The sequence below is a fragment of the Eretmochelys imbricata genome, chromosome 6 (genome assembly GCF_965152235.1).
Source record: "Eretmochelys imbricata isolate rEreImb1 chromosome 6, rEreImb1.hap1, whole genome shotgun sequence".
Taxonomy (NCBI): Eukaryota; Metazoa; Chordata; order Testudines; family Cheloniidae; genus Eretmochelys; species Eretmochelys imbricata.
Window position 1 is genome coordinate 124,618,565 of NC_135577.1, and position 15,469 is coordinate 124,634,033.

General features: G+C 41.7%; 1 protein-coding gene across 4 annotated transcripts; it reads right to left on the reverse strand.

The window, feature by feature from the left end:
* Positions 1-654: 654 nt before the first annotated feature.
* CDKN3 (cyclin dependent kinase inhibitor 3) lies at positions 655-15,166 on the reverse strand. 4 transcript variants are annotated; one of them, XM_077819606.1, is made up of 9 exons: positions 15,088-15,108; positions 10,615-10,727; positions 9,277-9,359; positions 8,391-8,446; positions 6,910-6,954; positions 5,761-5,983; positions 3,880-3,911; positions 2,678-2,781; positions 655-1,272 (listed from the first exon to the last, which is right to left on the reverse strand). In XM_077819606.1, exons 2-9 carry the CDS (start codon positions 10,651-10,653, stop codon positions 1,186-1,188), a joined length of 669 nt encoding a protein of 222 aa, XP_077675732.1. In that variant the 5' UTR covers positions 10,654-10,727; positions 15,088-15,108; the 3' UTR covers positions 655-1,185. The 4 variants fall into 4 exon arrangements, with proteins under 4 accessions (XP_077675732.1, XP_077675733.1, XP_077675731.1 ...); XM_077819607.1 differs by lacking the exon at positions 10,615-10,727 and having other exon boundaries at positions 15,088-15,166; XM_077819605.1 differs by lacking the exon at positions 15,088-15,108 and having other exon boundaries at positions 10,615-11,555.
* Positions 15,167-15,469: the final 303 nt, after the last annotated feature.

Genomic DNA, 15,469 nt, shown 5'->3' on the forward strand with positions numbered 1-15,469 from the left:
TCCATGATACTGAAAACAAGAAACTGCTACTGCTGGAAAAGGCAGCAATAGCATTATAGCTCAAGTGGAGGGAGATGATTAGTGTTTTACCCTAGCTAGAAACACTATGGTGCTGTGTCTGGCAGAAGCACCAGAGTGACTTTGGATTTGAATAAGTTAATTTTATTCAAGTGCAAGATCACTGGTGGTGAGAAGCCTTGAATGTCATTAAGAACTCCCATTTTGAATTACCAGATGTGGAGCATAAAGAGCAAATAAGTTCACTTGGGAACCCTCAGCATGATGGCAAAGGTCTGAAGAGTATTTCTTTACTCCAAGTCTGTTAGATCACTTTTCACTGATTTCAACTACAATAGTGACCTACTTGTTGAGTACAGAACCAGACTACCCCCCACAAGCATATGCCATCAAATTACATTAGTCATGGGCTTGTGGAAAGAACTAGACTACAGCTCTGGAGCACTTTCAAAATCCTTCACAACAGAAGAGTTAAAAGGAGGCCCTTTCTGGCTCTCAATAGCCCTGGCTCTTAAAGCTCAGCTGGCTACTGTTAACAAGTTACCAGATCTTTTTATTCCCATTTCAAGCTTCTCTCTCCTTCCATCCCCAATTGTTCCCACTGACTACTTACAAGAAAAAAAAAGTACAAATAGATAATGCATTAGCTTTATTTCTTATTTGAGATCCCCGGTAATACCCTCCATTGCGTAAATACCTAAAATGTAACATACAGAAAACGACAAAATTTAAAAACCAAAATACTAGTTCAGCATGTTGAAACTTGTATACTGGTAAGGACATACTTGATGAAGGGAATTAATGCATCAGCAGTGAACTGCTGAAGTTACTGTACTAAAACAAGTCCATTAGAAATGGCGGGGACACCAGCATAGCATTTCTTCCTTCATGTGTGGAAATACTTGTAGAGTATGAACTTAGAAATTATTCCTTGGAAGTTTGTAATGCAGGATTTACTATAGCTCACGAGACCCTTTCTAGCATCAGTCTTGTATCTATTTACAGTAGAGAGACTGGGTGTTAGGATAATACTTTGCTAGAAGGAGTGACTAATAAAGTGGTATTAAAAGGTCATGTAGGTGAGCAATGTCTTTTTACGTAGAACTTGTACTCAGCCGAAGTACCATATGTACACAAAATAGATATACCATAATGCTAATATTAGTTTTATCGTGATACTGATCTTAATATTGCATCTTTTGTTGACAGATGTGCAGCCAGGTTCTCTCGAAAGTCATGGAGATAGTTGTATTGCTGAAAAATGTACAATCATATTTAGCAAAAGTGCTGAATGTGACGGACATGTTAATAAAGTTTTAAAAGAGAGATTAAATACTTTGTGGTTTAGGCAAGCCTCTAGCTATTAGGTTAGGATAAGACCTAATTAGGGCAGGAAGAGGCAGATTACCCCAAATCTGGCTACTGCATGATTCCTACACCTTACTCTGAAGCATTTGGTGCTGGCTACTGTTAGGACAGAGACAGGATATTGGACTAGATGGACCTTAAGTCTGATCCAATCTGGCAACTCCTGTGTTCCTGTTATAGTGAGGTTGGAGATATTACAATTCTGTTTGTGGCTGGCCTGAGTTTCTAAAATATTAAATAGGAAACTGCTTCATTTGTGAATAAGTAGCTCCACTTCCTCTGCATATAGTCCAAGAAGTAGAACACTGCTTCCAGCTAGCTGAATGCAGAGCACAACAATCTACATAGAGGGCTGGTAGGCCAATTCACTCTTGAGTAAAGATTCCAAATGGTGTAAACTGCATAACAAGTGTTCAAAAAAATATAGGCAATCAGGGAAATTTAAACACAGATCCCCCATATCTAATAAAAGCAGGGTGGGACTCCCCATCCTCTCCCTAGCTTCAATAAACAGTGCTTACTCTGCTCTCCACTCCGACTGAGCAGAAGTGTGCCTGCTTCCCAAATCCTATTTGGCTACTTCAACTAGCAATAGGCAGCATTCTCTGGCACTCTGCCTTCTTTAGAAGGCATTTAAAGTAACATTGGATCTCGAAGTTAAATGGTGAGATCTTGACTGGTGTACATTTTCTGGCTTTATAAACTATTGTCTTGCTATTGTTTTATGACTTATGTATTCTGAGAAGGTTTAATACTAGCATTGGGATCTGGGTAGAGGACGATGATGGATGATAAATGGAAAATGACAGCTAGAATAGGAACTAATGTGTGTGAGGTGGGGAAGTTTAAGAATCATGGCAGATGATCAAGGTGCAGTGAGAATTAGAGGAAAGGAGGGATTTTGGCAATAGAAAGGAAGCAGCAACAACCCCTATTATAAGCTATAGGTGGGAGTGTGGTGGAGGGCAACAGGGGAGAGAGGTAAGAACAGAGCAAACTGGGGGGGGCGGGGGAAAGAAGAGATAGAGTGGCTATTGGCAATAAAGGAGGAAAGATGTGAAGTTCTGGTGTGGACAGACCGAGGCTGTGTTGGCGTGATAGTATGTGACTAAAAGCAGCTCAAACCCAACATTCAAAGGCAGTAAGGACATGAATTACTAGAGGCCTTCTTTAACTCTCAGAAAGACAAAGCCATTCCCTTCATGAAGGGATCCTAGTACAGAGGCACAGTCCTCTACTCACCACAGGTCTTCTCCATTTTATTATTCCCTCCCCCCCAGAGCTTCCTTACCTTTATTGTCTGTATTGCCCCAGATCCTCTTAAGTCTCGGAGGCTCTCTATTGCCTCTTGGGGTTCCATTGCATCAGATAATTGAAGCAGAAGACATGCAGCTACTGTAAGGAAAAGAGATGCATAAATATGCATTCTAACAATCATCTCTGTATGTAATAAAACTTCTGCTCATTGATGTTTGTGCTTAGACAACCACTGGAGTCTCACGACCACTTCAGACCTGGAATTCCTTCATCATACAAAGGTCCACAGATCTGTTACAATGGATACTTCAACCTGGTTGCAGTTGGGGGCAGAACCAGGCCTGCCAGTCATTAGCAGCAGTGAAGTTTGCTCAAGTTTTCTCTGCATCCCCAGCAGTGTTCCAGAGGGAAAGTCCAAACTTTAATTCAAAACTTTAACAGTTTGGTCCCATAACATCTTGAGGGCTGCGTTTGCATTTTGGAAGACTGTTATCTCAGCTCCGCTCCCCTTCTGCGGTGTTTGCACCTTTTGGCACCCCTCAGGCTTTGGGGAAAGAACTAAGCTGAGAAAAAACAGACAAAACGAGAGGTGTGTGTCTCCTGCTTCCTCCTCATTGAGGGTCATGCAGGGAGTTCTGCCAGCTCTGAGGGCAGAGTTCGGTCCCCGCCCTGGCAGGAATGGAGGCAAGTGACAGCAAAGATGTGGAAAAGGAGATAGAAGCAAGATCTAGTTTGTTCCCTTTACAAATCAGACATGAAGTCTCTCCACACTTCCATGTATTTGATAGCACAGAGCGATGGTACATTGTTCACCGGCTTTTTTTATTCTTTAACGAGTCTGACTAGATAACAGTTTCTTAGTTGATCAGTACCATAAAATACTAAATAAACTGGCTTGATCCTGCTTCATTTACTACAGTGGATGCCTGACCTGTTCTCACCCATATTTCTGCCAACAACTGTAGTAACTGAGACCTATCAAAGCATAACCAATCTTATTATAGGATGCTATTAAACTTCTCCCATTTTCCATGCGTCTCCATAAGGCCTCCACTGTGCAAGGGCACCAAGTTCCATTTCCAACTCAGAAACCTCTGGTTCATAATGCATTTGGTCCTTTAGGCACCAGACTAATTTATATTTTAGTTCTATTACCAGAAGAGGACGTGGCTAAATTGTATTAAGTAATGACAATATTAAGCAATGACATGGGGGAAGGAAGGAAAAAATGCTTACTGAGACATGAACGTCCAAGTCCTCCGTAACAGCTGAAAGAAAAGAATGTCTTGTTTTAATAGTGCAGTAGCAACCAAAGTCCCAAATCAGCACTGGGGCCTCGTTGTGTTTGGTAATCCTTGCAAGATCACACAGAGATCAAGATGGCTGGAAGCTTTACCTCCCTCTTTTGTGAGCTCTGTGGAAAAAGAATTCATTCAAAAATACCTTGACCACAGTTCCACTCGTCTCCTATAATCTAAGGAAACAAGCCTCACAATACAGGTGTGGGACACTAGAGTTGTGTGAAAATTCAGTCCTTTGGTAAAACCTGTGGGAATCCGCCCCGCCAAAGAGTTGTGTTCTAGATTCACAGAAAGCAAGATCAGATCATTTTGGTAGATTTTATGCCCACAGCTTCTCTGGTGCCTAATGGGAAAGAAGAAACACTGCATCCAATGGAAATACCTCATCCTACCTCTAGGTCAAAATTCCTCCTATCCACCCAAAGTCCATTTCTTAGTGGATTAGTAGAATGCACCATGATATCCTCATGTAAAGTGGATGGCCTGAAGCAATGTAGACTTATTTTTTAGTATCCATTAGTGTTTCCTAAAGGCTCAGGAAGTATGTCACTGTCAAGGCTGAATCCCCACTCTGTCACTTTGAGTGTAGAAGATGGGGCCCACAAGGATTTTCAAAATTAATACTGGCCATTCCAGGCTTGTATTATACTCCCAAGGTTACAGCTTCTCTCTGACCTTGGCTTGGTAAACGCTCCCACCACCCAAATGCAAAAAAAACCCCAACCAAACCCTTTGAACCAGGAAGGAGCACTTGGGAATTCCTCCGTCTGGGGTACCCTCGAGCCCCGCCGGGGAAGAGCCGAGAAAGAAAAAGGAAATTAGCTGTTGCCACCAGCTAATCAAACAGCATATGCACAAACCTCTTTGGACACCAAAAATCCAATCCTGTTCTTTAAAAAAAAGTAAATTTTATTAAAAAAAAAGGAAGAAAATATACCTGGAACTTAGGCTTTTGCTGGATTTTAAAAGAGCAATTCCAAAAATTAAGCATCCAAACTAGCTTTCTTGGGGATTCAGCTTAAAGGTTACAAACAAACAAAAGCATCAGGGGTTAGCACAGAGGAGTCCACAAGCCAATAAGAAAAAAGAAATAACCTTAATTGTGTCTTTTTAGACATTCCCTAATTTTACTCACTATCTGACGCTTCAGATAGTAGGTTCAAGGTATGAATTGATAATCTATGATCATACCTGGCTTAAAGCTGCTTACAGCACTGCTGCTCTGTGTCCCTGCAGCCCAAAGAGAGCAACAGACAAAGGGAAAGTTTCCCCCCCACCCCAATTTTAAAAAGTTCTACCTTCCCATTGGCTCTTTCAGTCAGGTGCCAACTTCCTTTTCTTTACCTGGGGGGCTTTTATCCCTTTACAGGTGAAGCAAGCACAGAACAGCTACCAAGAGGGATTTTACAGTTAACTGGCTCTTTGGGTGTTCATAAAAGGGAGCTACCCCCAGCTTCATTTATCACAGTCACCCTGGCAGCCGCTGTGAATTTTAATCAGTTTGTCTCAGGTGGTACGCCATGCGTCACCCCACTAGACCAGCTGGGAAAAGGGGGGGAGGCTCCATGTGTCCATCCCTACAAGGCCTAGCATTATTTCTCATTGAATGGGGCAAGGAAATAGAAGTAGTTGTAAGTGTGTGGCAGAAGACGACACGGTGAAAGAGAGGGAATGTCACAGTTTGAATTAACCCTAAAGGAAGCCAGCCAACTGTCATTTGACATTTGTTTATTGTACATTAAAGTTTTGATTGTTCATTCATCTGGAGGGAAGTTGATAGATGTCTTGTGGAGATAGGAAGGAAATAGGAACTTACTGTATTAATGTTTTCCGGTTGCTTTCCAGACAGCCCCTTAGTTCTTCCAGAATGGTGCAGCAGTTGGTGATGTCCGGAGTGTCTCCATCAGGAATAGGATGATGGTGCACAATAATCCCGTGCTGCTGGTAGGAGTCTAGTAGGTTTGGCACCCGATATTTTGAGAGTTCTCCTCTGGTACAGAGCACAAATATATCCTGTGTCCCATACCTCTTTAATTCTTCTGCCAACAAACCAAGACACTTGCAAATAAAAAAAAGCCTATCAAGTTTAAGATCTACTTAGACGAAAATGCTAATCAACTCAATTTCGGGGATTAATGTGAGAATCAGCAATGAACAGCTGACAAACACTAGAAGAACTGTAGGGTTAACCATGAACACTGTGTTTATGCTCATTGGTAGGATCCTGAAGTTGGCAAGTTATTGAAATAAAGATTAGAAGTGTTTGTGCTTAGGCTTTGAACTAGCTCTTCTTGGGAAGCTTGCTATCCTACATTGGGATTATCAGAGCTTCCTGTTATGGTAGAGAAAAAAAACTAAAGACAACCGCCTCTGGTTATGGGTTGTCCATAGGCAGCAGTGAGTACTCTCAATTGGCAGTGAACCCATGTAAGAGGTGATGTTTTTCTCTTGCAAAAGCGTCTCAGTACATTAAACAGTGCCCACAGCTTCACATTCCCCCAAGCACATTGAGCACTAGACAAGACCGGATAAACACAACTGTCAAATCAATACTCCCTCAGGAACTTTTCACCCAGTAAAAGGAAACACTGCATGTATTTTTAAAAGGGAATTGCGAAACACGAATGCAGATGGCACATCTTAACTGCTTGCATAATGAGTGATGATTGTTTCATTTCTGAGAAAATACACGTGGTATCTGGAAACAGATTTGCTGGTTACAGAGATTATGCAATACAATTTTCAGTCTAAGAGAGCAGGCAAGATTCTAGTGACTAAAATAGTAAATGTATTTACTTTTAATTCACCATGTGCATTTGAAAGTGCTTACTTACAATTTGAAAAAAAAGACCTAAATTAGTATAGTGGTCCATATATATTATATATAAATCAAAAGAGCAAGAGCATGTGTTCATGGGTGTGTCTATGTAGCATATGTGTGTATATATTTTTAATATAAACTTACCTATATCTTTCTGAAGATTTCTTTTAACATCCTTGAACCTACAGCCTAAAATAAAATATGAAGAAGTGAGTTGTATGGAATAGAAACATTTGAAAAAACAATTCACTTTTGCAAATAGAGTAGTTGTGTAGAGGAGAGCAGACAGAACCATCATGTTTAATAAAGTAACAGGGCAGCTTTTCTAAGCCCGTAACTAAAATTTAGTTTTTAAGCCTTCCCAAAAGAGAGAGCGCTTCTGACATGATTAACTGGGCTACACTTAAAGAGATTGGCAAGAGGTCAGCAAGACGTGAGATGGCTGTAGAGTTACTAGTAGGAAGATTCCCTCCCTCTCCACAAGTTCTGGCATATAACAGATATTAAACTCTCCTCCCTATTTGGGTTCTCAGCGCATCATTATCATTACTTTATTTTCTCCCACTTTATTCCACAAAGAAGAGCTACAAAAGTGCTTTTAACATGATGCATATACCCAACAATGAGAGTTATCAGGACAGAAAATGGGCACAGCAATGCCTGAAACCCAGGGGCAATTGCATGGGTTGCGCTATAGTGTATAAGGCAAATGTGTGTGGCTAGATTGCATGCTCCAATTACTGCTCAAACTATTCCTCTCCTCTAGGTCTGCTAACTTTAAAACTGCCCTTACCACCTTTACTGCCCTTACTACCTCTGGGAGACATTTGTTCCCTTCTGAAGATGAAGTATTGAGATCCTGCAAGTAGGAAGTTATATCTGCTGGCTTCCAACAGATGGAATTTTGTGAGGTAGCAGCAGGCAGGCAGTGTTTAAAGAACAGACATGAGTTAAGAAGGGACACAGGTAGTTTGACGACCAACATTTCAAACAGGTTTTGTATTGAATCTATTTCCAAAGCCTAAATATTTAACACTTTATAAACACATGTGTTTAAAGTGTCAATGAAATTCTGTTTGGAATTAAACAATCCCCATTTTGGCATTTGCAACCCAAACATTACAACAGAATGTAGTGCATGAGAACGAGACAATGATAATTGATTCCAAGCTGGGAGAAAAATAAGCAGTAAAAAACACAAGTGATTAAAACAGGTGAAATACTTCACTAACATCTTACATTTTTATAACGTAACAGTGTAGGATTTTTTAGATGTGATTTTTAGTTTGACATTCCTTATAGTGGAAAAATTTGGCTTTGCCAGAATTGTCCCATTTCATGGCCTTGCATTGACATTTACTATTATAAAAGGTACTCCAATTTGAAAAGCACACTAGTTGATCAGCAATTACCTTTCATCACTTCTTCTGGATTAGGCAAAAGAGCCTCAGGCATCAAACCAAGAGATCTGATACCTCCACTCTTTCCAGTATTGTGTGCTCAGAAGACATGGATATCACTCCACTAGGCGAGTACGGCTTTGAAGAGATCTTTGGAGACAGCATAATTTCCTTCTTGGTAGAAAGCATGTTTTAAAGCTAACTTCTAAAACCAGCGCTACCTACCTGGCAGAGAACATACTCCCAGAAACTGAGAACAATAGAGAGACGACAGGGCTAACCTACCAAAAGAAAATGCAGAATATAAACTTAAATTCCAACTCAAGTTTTCAATATTAGACAGCCACTTTTTCTGTGGGGTTGTGGAAAAGTAATTCAGCAGTATTCCAGTTTGAATAGCAAGAATTACAGCCAGAAAACTTTGTAGTGCTTACTGTTAAAAGAGAATCACGTCCATACTACAACATTTTATTTCTGATCACGTATCGTACGCTTAAGTGAGAAGAGGTATCAACTATACACACACACAGTGAAGAGGTTTTAACACTTCTGAGGTGTATATTAAAAGTATCAATATTTCATTCTGAACCATTTTACTACTTGATTAAATTCCACGTTGCCTCCACTGTAAGAGCTATGGATCAAACCATCTTAACCTACAACATCTTCACAGTGTGTCAGAAATTAAGAAGTTACTTGGGAAATAAAGTAAATGGATTTTAGTCACTCACAAGTTATGTTTTAAACAGAGTCTGGACCAATATCTTCAAGTTGCAGAGAACCATGGTAGTTACATGACAACGAAACTTGCTAGTATACGTCTAGTGTTTGATTTCATTACTATTTCTATGACTTCTCTGAAATATCACTGAACACGAGTGGCCTGCTGCAGGTTTCTTTAGGACAGGTACTATCTATTGTCCCGCTGTGTGGTTTTATGAACATTCAGGCCCACATTTACTGCAGATATTTAGTTGCAAGCAGCATACAAGTTTTCTATAAACCCTATGTTACTTGGGATATTTCTGCAAGGCCAGAAATTGCTGAGTGAAACATCTATGAGGGTATTTGATTACAAAGGATTTTCTGCTCAAAAAAATATTTGTCTTACCATGATATCTGAAATGGTGTCTGATCATCTTGAATAGGCTCTTCATCAGATGAGTCAAACTCATTTGCTTGCATCGCGCCAGGCTTCAATAGAAGAGTAATTGCTGTAAGGAATTGTTCGTCAACATTTGCTGTGTTGCAAGCACACTACAGCAGATGAGTTTTTTTTCTTTAGTAAAAGATTACCATTGTTCATGTAGGATGTATTACTTCTAAGACCACTTTGATGTAACTCAAAGGTTTAGTTTAAGATGATAGACCGCAACATTACTGAACGTTAGCCACTATCTACAGGTTCAATCTTATATAAGATTTTGAATCCTTATCTGTAGCTCTCTGCTACGTAAATAGTTCATTAGGGTTGTGAAAAACCCAGGTTTCAAATAGCAAAAAAAAATTACTTCAGGTTCTCTTTTTTAAACACCTGTAACTCTGAAGTATTCACATGAACATAACATACTTGAATATAAGATATGGGTATTAGAAACAGGATCTAATTTTAATATGTGAATGAAAACTTTTTTTCCCCTCAAGGTTATGAGTACATCAAGGTTCTTGTTATTCCTATTTTGAAAGTTTTAGAACTGTCTATGTAGCGAGAGAGGAATCAATGGCGATTCAGAGAAGTGCATTCCTAATAAGTGGATCAACTGTTATTAAATGTTGACAGGAGGGGAGCAGGTGGAGCAGTGAACGTGAGGAGGCCTTAGCTCAAAGGTTGGCCTGGCACCTGATACACAGCTCTGAATAAAACTGGCTAGTTCATTTTATTTTATGATCTTCACCATATTGATCTCATTAGATGGTGGTTCTGCATTCTAGCTAGTGAATGGAAGAGCTGCAAACAAGAAATTTGTTAGATGTTATCTGACTTAGCATGCCTAATTTTGAAGGAAGTGGTAGGAAACAAGCCACTGAATGGACTAAAGTAATGAAAAAAAGTCATCTAAAGCAACAGGTACACAAGACAGGATATGTGCTCAGCTCAAAGTGCAGAAAGCAGTTTCTTGGATTCTTTAAGATCAGATGATCCATCAAATGAAACTGTCTATTGAATAACAAGCATTGATTAGTTTGATGATCCTGCAAACAAGACATTTTCAATGCTATTGTCATCATCACTCCAGTCACAATGACTGCTAACAGAGACTTCAGTTGTGTCTGTTCATCTTTGTCATCCAGAGATTAGCAATTATGACACTAACACTTTGAAAGGCAAAGACTTGAGCCTAAAGTGTTCTTTAACACTAACCTCATCCCCCTCAGTGTAGCACAAAATGAGAAACAAAGACTGAAGCACTTCACCCTGGATATATCTCCACACACATTTTTAACTTACAGGTCCACTAATACATGCTGCTAGAATCAGCAGTAACATTAGTATAGCAGAACCTCAGCGTTACGAATACCAGAGTTCCAACCTGACCGGTCAGCCACACACCTCATTTGGAGCTGAAAGTACACAAAACAGGAAGCAGAAGGTAAAAAAGGAAAAGAAAAAAAAACAATACAGAATGGTGTTAAATGTAAACTACTAAAAAAGGGAAAAGGAAAGTTTAAAAAAAGATTTGACAAAGTAAGGAAACTGTTTTTGTGCTTGTTTCATTTGAAATTAAGATGGTAAAAAGCAGCATTTTTCTTGTGTATAGTAAAGTTTCAAAGCTGTATTAAGTCAGTGTTCAGTTGTAAACTTGAAAGAACAACTATAATGCTTTCTTTAGAGTTATGAGCAACCTCCATTCCCAAGTGTTTAACTCTGAGGTTCTGCTGTACAAGACTGAACACTAGCAATGACCTAATAACAGCTACAAGCATTTATGCAGGGGGAAGAAAAAAGGCATCTCTACTTAAAGCTAAGGAGTCTATATCTGAAAAGAAAACTGTGCAAGTAGCTGCAAATGTCACCCAAAGAGGGGAAAAAAATGAAAAAGTTGTCTTGTTTCAATAAACTGAAAATATGTTGAGAGAACTCAGGTGTTTTCATCTTAAACATTGGACGTATAGGTGTTTAGCACACTAGTTAAACCTTGTTGAGAAGGTACTGACAGTCCTAAAGCACACTGTGGAAGTTTAGAAGTTTTCCTGCAACCGCGAGCAGCTTCTTGGGTTTGTTGGTTGAAAAAGGAGAGCAGATCACTCCCACTCCCCAGCTACACTCGGTGGAACACAGGAAAGTTATGGCGGTTAGATGCATAAATATGCTGAAATTTGCATTAAGCGCAAGGAGAACTTTCATCAAAATATAGCACGTTTTACATAACAAGGGAACAGATAAAGACACTAAGCTTACAAAAAGAAAAGGAGTACTTGTGGCACCTTAGAGACTAACCAATTTATTTGAGCATGAGCTTTCGTGAGCTACAGCTCACTTCATCGGATGCATGCTGTGGCAAGTGTAGAAGATCTTTTTATACACACAAAGCATGAAAAAATACCTCCCCCCACCCCACTCTCCTGCTGGTAATAGCTTATCTAAAGTGATCACTCTCCTTACAATGTGTATGATAATCAAGTTGGGCCATTTCCAGCACAAATCCAGGTTTTCTCACCACCCCCTCCCTTTCCAAAAACCACACACACAAACTCACTCTCCTGCTGGTAATAGCATTGTAAGGAGAGTGATCACTTTAGATAAGCTATTACCAGCAGGAGAGTGGGGTGGGAGGAGGTATTGTTTCATGGTCTCTGTATATATAATGTCTTCTGCAGTTTCCACAGTATGCATCCGATGAAGTGAGCTGTAGCTCACGAAAGCTTATGCTCAAATAAATTGGTTAGTCTCTAAGGTGCCACAAGTACTCCTTTTCTTTTTGCGAATACAGACTAACACGGCTGTTACTCTGAAACCTAAGCTTACAAAAGCAATTAAAATAGGGTTTGAAGGGATTTCACAGATTATAGGCTACCACCCAGACTGCAACAGTAATCTAAATCTGTCCTGAATTAATTAAAAGAACTGCAGCCACAAAAATCAAACTCAAAAAACAATTCAGAAATGCTGTAGAACCTTTCCAATACTTAACCAATGTGACAGATCCCAAACATGGATGTCACAGGTTTAGATTCCTCTGCCACCGTCAAAAAGTCTAAAACATGGTTGCTACCATGCAACCCCAATATCCTTCCTGCTATTCTAAAACTTAAAACTGAAGACCCAGATCTGTTTGTGAAGGAGCTTGCATCAAAAATGAGCAAGTAAAAGCACATTCAGACTGGTTTGGTCAAACCCTTGTAAAACATAGTAGGTGATGAAAAAGGTGGTACACTGATTACATTATCAGCTTCTGGAGGCAGGTACAAGAGTGATAGCCCTAACTAATTAGACTGGAGACACTTCTTGCACTTTACTTAGACAAGTGCAAGATCTCCATTAGAGACAAGGTGTATGCTTTTTAAAAAAAAATAGCTGAGGAATAAATAAGTTTACTACGGCCATATCTACACTTACAAGCTTACAGTGGCACAGCTGTATCACTGTAAGAGTGCTTGCGTGGCTGTGTTATGAAGACAGGAGAGAGTTCTCTCGTCGACGTAATAAAACCAGTTCAACAATCAGCAGTAGCTATGTCGATGGGAGAGCGTCTCCCATCGACATAGCACTGTGCACACAAGCGTTTATGCCAGCAAAACTCATGTCACTCGAGGGATGTTTTTTCACACCCCCGAGCAATAAAAGTTTTGCTGACCTAAGTGCTAGTGTAGACATGGCCTAAATGAATCATAGTATGAATTTCATTTCTAAAACCTCTGTAGGTTTTTGTCCTCCCTCCCAGGAAAAAGTGGGGTATTTTGTATGATTGGAAAAAAAGTCACACTTCTGTACCATTGTCAAACAAAAGTTTCCATGAGCAACCTTGAAGTAACCAGAAAAATAAAATCAGTCAAATAAAACATAGCATTCAAACAATGTCTTTAGCGCAGTCATACATGTATGTTGAGGATGGGAGCAAGTGTCAAAATATCAATCATATAGCAAGTATTAATATTTATCCAGGAACGCAGTCAGGGGCTGCTCTGAAGAATTCCCCAGGTCTTTAAATGATTGGCGTTTACCCCAAGCACACAAAGATGTGTAACTGTGTCTTAGAACAAGTGTAATAATTCATTTCTACAGGGTTCCTCAAACATATTTGAGAAACAAATCATCTGGATGGAAGATACATAAATTCAGTCTACACAGGTCAGGGCACCTCCAATAGCAGAGTGATGCCTGTTTGTGTTGCATGCATGAAAGTAATGCTTCTGAAAATCTGTGACATGAAAGCCCTGAAGACTGAAATCCTCTATTCACAGAACAAGTACAACACCGGCACCTGCTGTGCATCCTTTCTTACCTTTTCATACCTTTGTCTCAACCTTATCCTAGAGAGATTACCTTTAGGGATGAGAGGAGCATTTAGTTCCCAGGCCTACTCAACATTGAGAGAACAGTTATTGTTAATTGGGATGATGATGGTTTGTGACATGAACTGAACTGACACCACTGTACCCATTTCAAACGATAGACCACAAACTGCCATTAGATAAAAAGAAAAGGAGTACTTGTGGCACCTTAGAGACTAACCAATTTATTTGAGCATAAGCTTTCGTGAGCTACAGCTCACTTCATCGGATGCATACTGTGGAAACTGCAGAAGACATTATATACACAGAGACCATGAAACAATACCTCCTCCCACCCCACTCTCCTGCTGGTAATAGCTTATCTAAAGTGATCACTCTCCTTACAATGTGTATGATAATCAAGTTGGGCCATTTCCAGCACAAATCCAGGTTTTCTCACCCTCCGCCCCCCCCCCACAAAAACTCACTCTCCAGCCACTACCAACCCGGGAAGAATTCAAGTGGTTACCCTAGCTGTCAAAGGCTACATACTCATTACTTGTCTGAGCCATTCAGTTACGCAGCCAGGCAACTGCCAGCTCGCCCATGTCAGAAACAAGAAGGGTCCTTAAATGGAGATAGGCAACAGTGTGGTGGGCCTCAGGCTACTTAGCTAATAAGACATTTCAATGCCTGTGATATGCTTAGAGTGGAGATGGAAACTTCACAACTGAAGGCTACGTGAAAGCAGCACCAGCCTGGCACAGGGTCAGGGTTGTGGCAGCCCCATGAAAAGCTCAGACCTGTAGCAAGAGGTAAGTGGTGTTGCAACATGCTTCACCAGCAATATTACAATCACAGAAAGTATACATCATACAGATACATTCATGTTCAGTAATTGTGGGGGGAGGGGTAGCAGACAGCAGGGCAGAAATGCAGTCCGGAAAGCGGACGCCTTACAGCTTGTTAGCGGCCAGAGTATTTCCCCAGGGTAGGGGCAGGGGCCAGTGTCACATTTCCTGGGTTCCCAAATCCCTGACCCACAGATTCAGGAAGCAACTAAATGTTCAGAAGAGCTATCACAGAACAGAGGGATGTTTTTTGGGGGGAGGGGAACCCTGCCCTCCCCCCACAGCTCAGGAAGGAGGGGGGGGAGGGGGAGGGAGGGAAGAAGGGTAACCCTGCCCCTCCTCCCCCCGGGGCTCAGGTTGAGGGGGAAGGGTAATCCTGCCCTCTCCCCCCCGGGATAACCGGGGCTCAGGATAGGGGAGGAGGGGTAACCCTGTCCCCCCGGGATAACCGGGGCTCAGGGTGTGGGGGAGGGGTAACCCTGTCCCCTCCCAGGGCTCAGAGGGGGAGGGGTAACCCTCCCCGGGGCCCAGGAACGGGTGGGGGTAACCCGGTTCCGTCCGCCCTCCATCCCGGCCCGGCCGAGGTAGCCGTGGGAGGAGGCCGAGCGGCGCTCCCCAGCACACCGGGCGCCCCTCACCAGGTTCACCTCCCCGGCGCGCTCCCCGGCGCTCGGCCCGGGCCGCAGCCGCCGGTTTGAACAGGCCTCCGTCCCGCCCCTTAGGGTTCGGCCCGGCCCAGGGCGCTCATTGGTCAGTGCCTTCCCGCTCTCACCCAATCCCCTGCAGGCAGGCGGCTCGCGCCGGATACAAATAAACCCCGCCCCCAGACAACGGACGAGCCCTATTCCCCATCTGCTCCCCAAGCAACATGAAAAGCACCTTCTGATTGGCCGAAGTAGGCGGGCTTTGGAAACGCCCCTAAGCTCTAACGGGATTGGTTAGCTGGGAGGAAGGGGCGGGGATTATGGCTGGTCAATGCTGAGTGGTTAAAAGGGCAGCTGTGGGCGGATGCACTGTTGC

What these genes read in the sequence shown, in the direction of transcription:
- CDKN3 (XM_077819606.1), bottom strand. Translation starts at nt 10,653, where the DNA reads ATGTTACTGCTGATTCTAGCAGCATGTATTAGTGGACCT. An exon ending in CAGCATGTATTAGTGGACCT is followed by an intron (nt 9,360 to 10,614) that starts GTAAGTTAAAAA and finishes CTTCTATTGAAG; the next exon opens with CCTGGCGCGATGCAAGCAAA. An exon ending in AACCGGAAAACATTAATACA is followed by an intron (nt 3,912 to 5,760) that starts GTAAGTTCCTAT and finishes CTTTTCTTTCAG; the next exon opens with CTGTTACGGAGGACTTGGAC.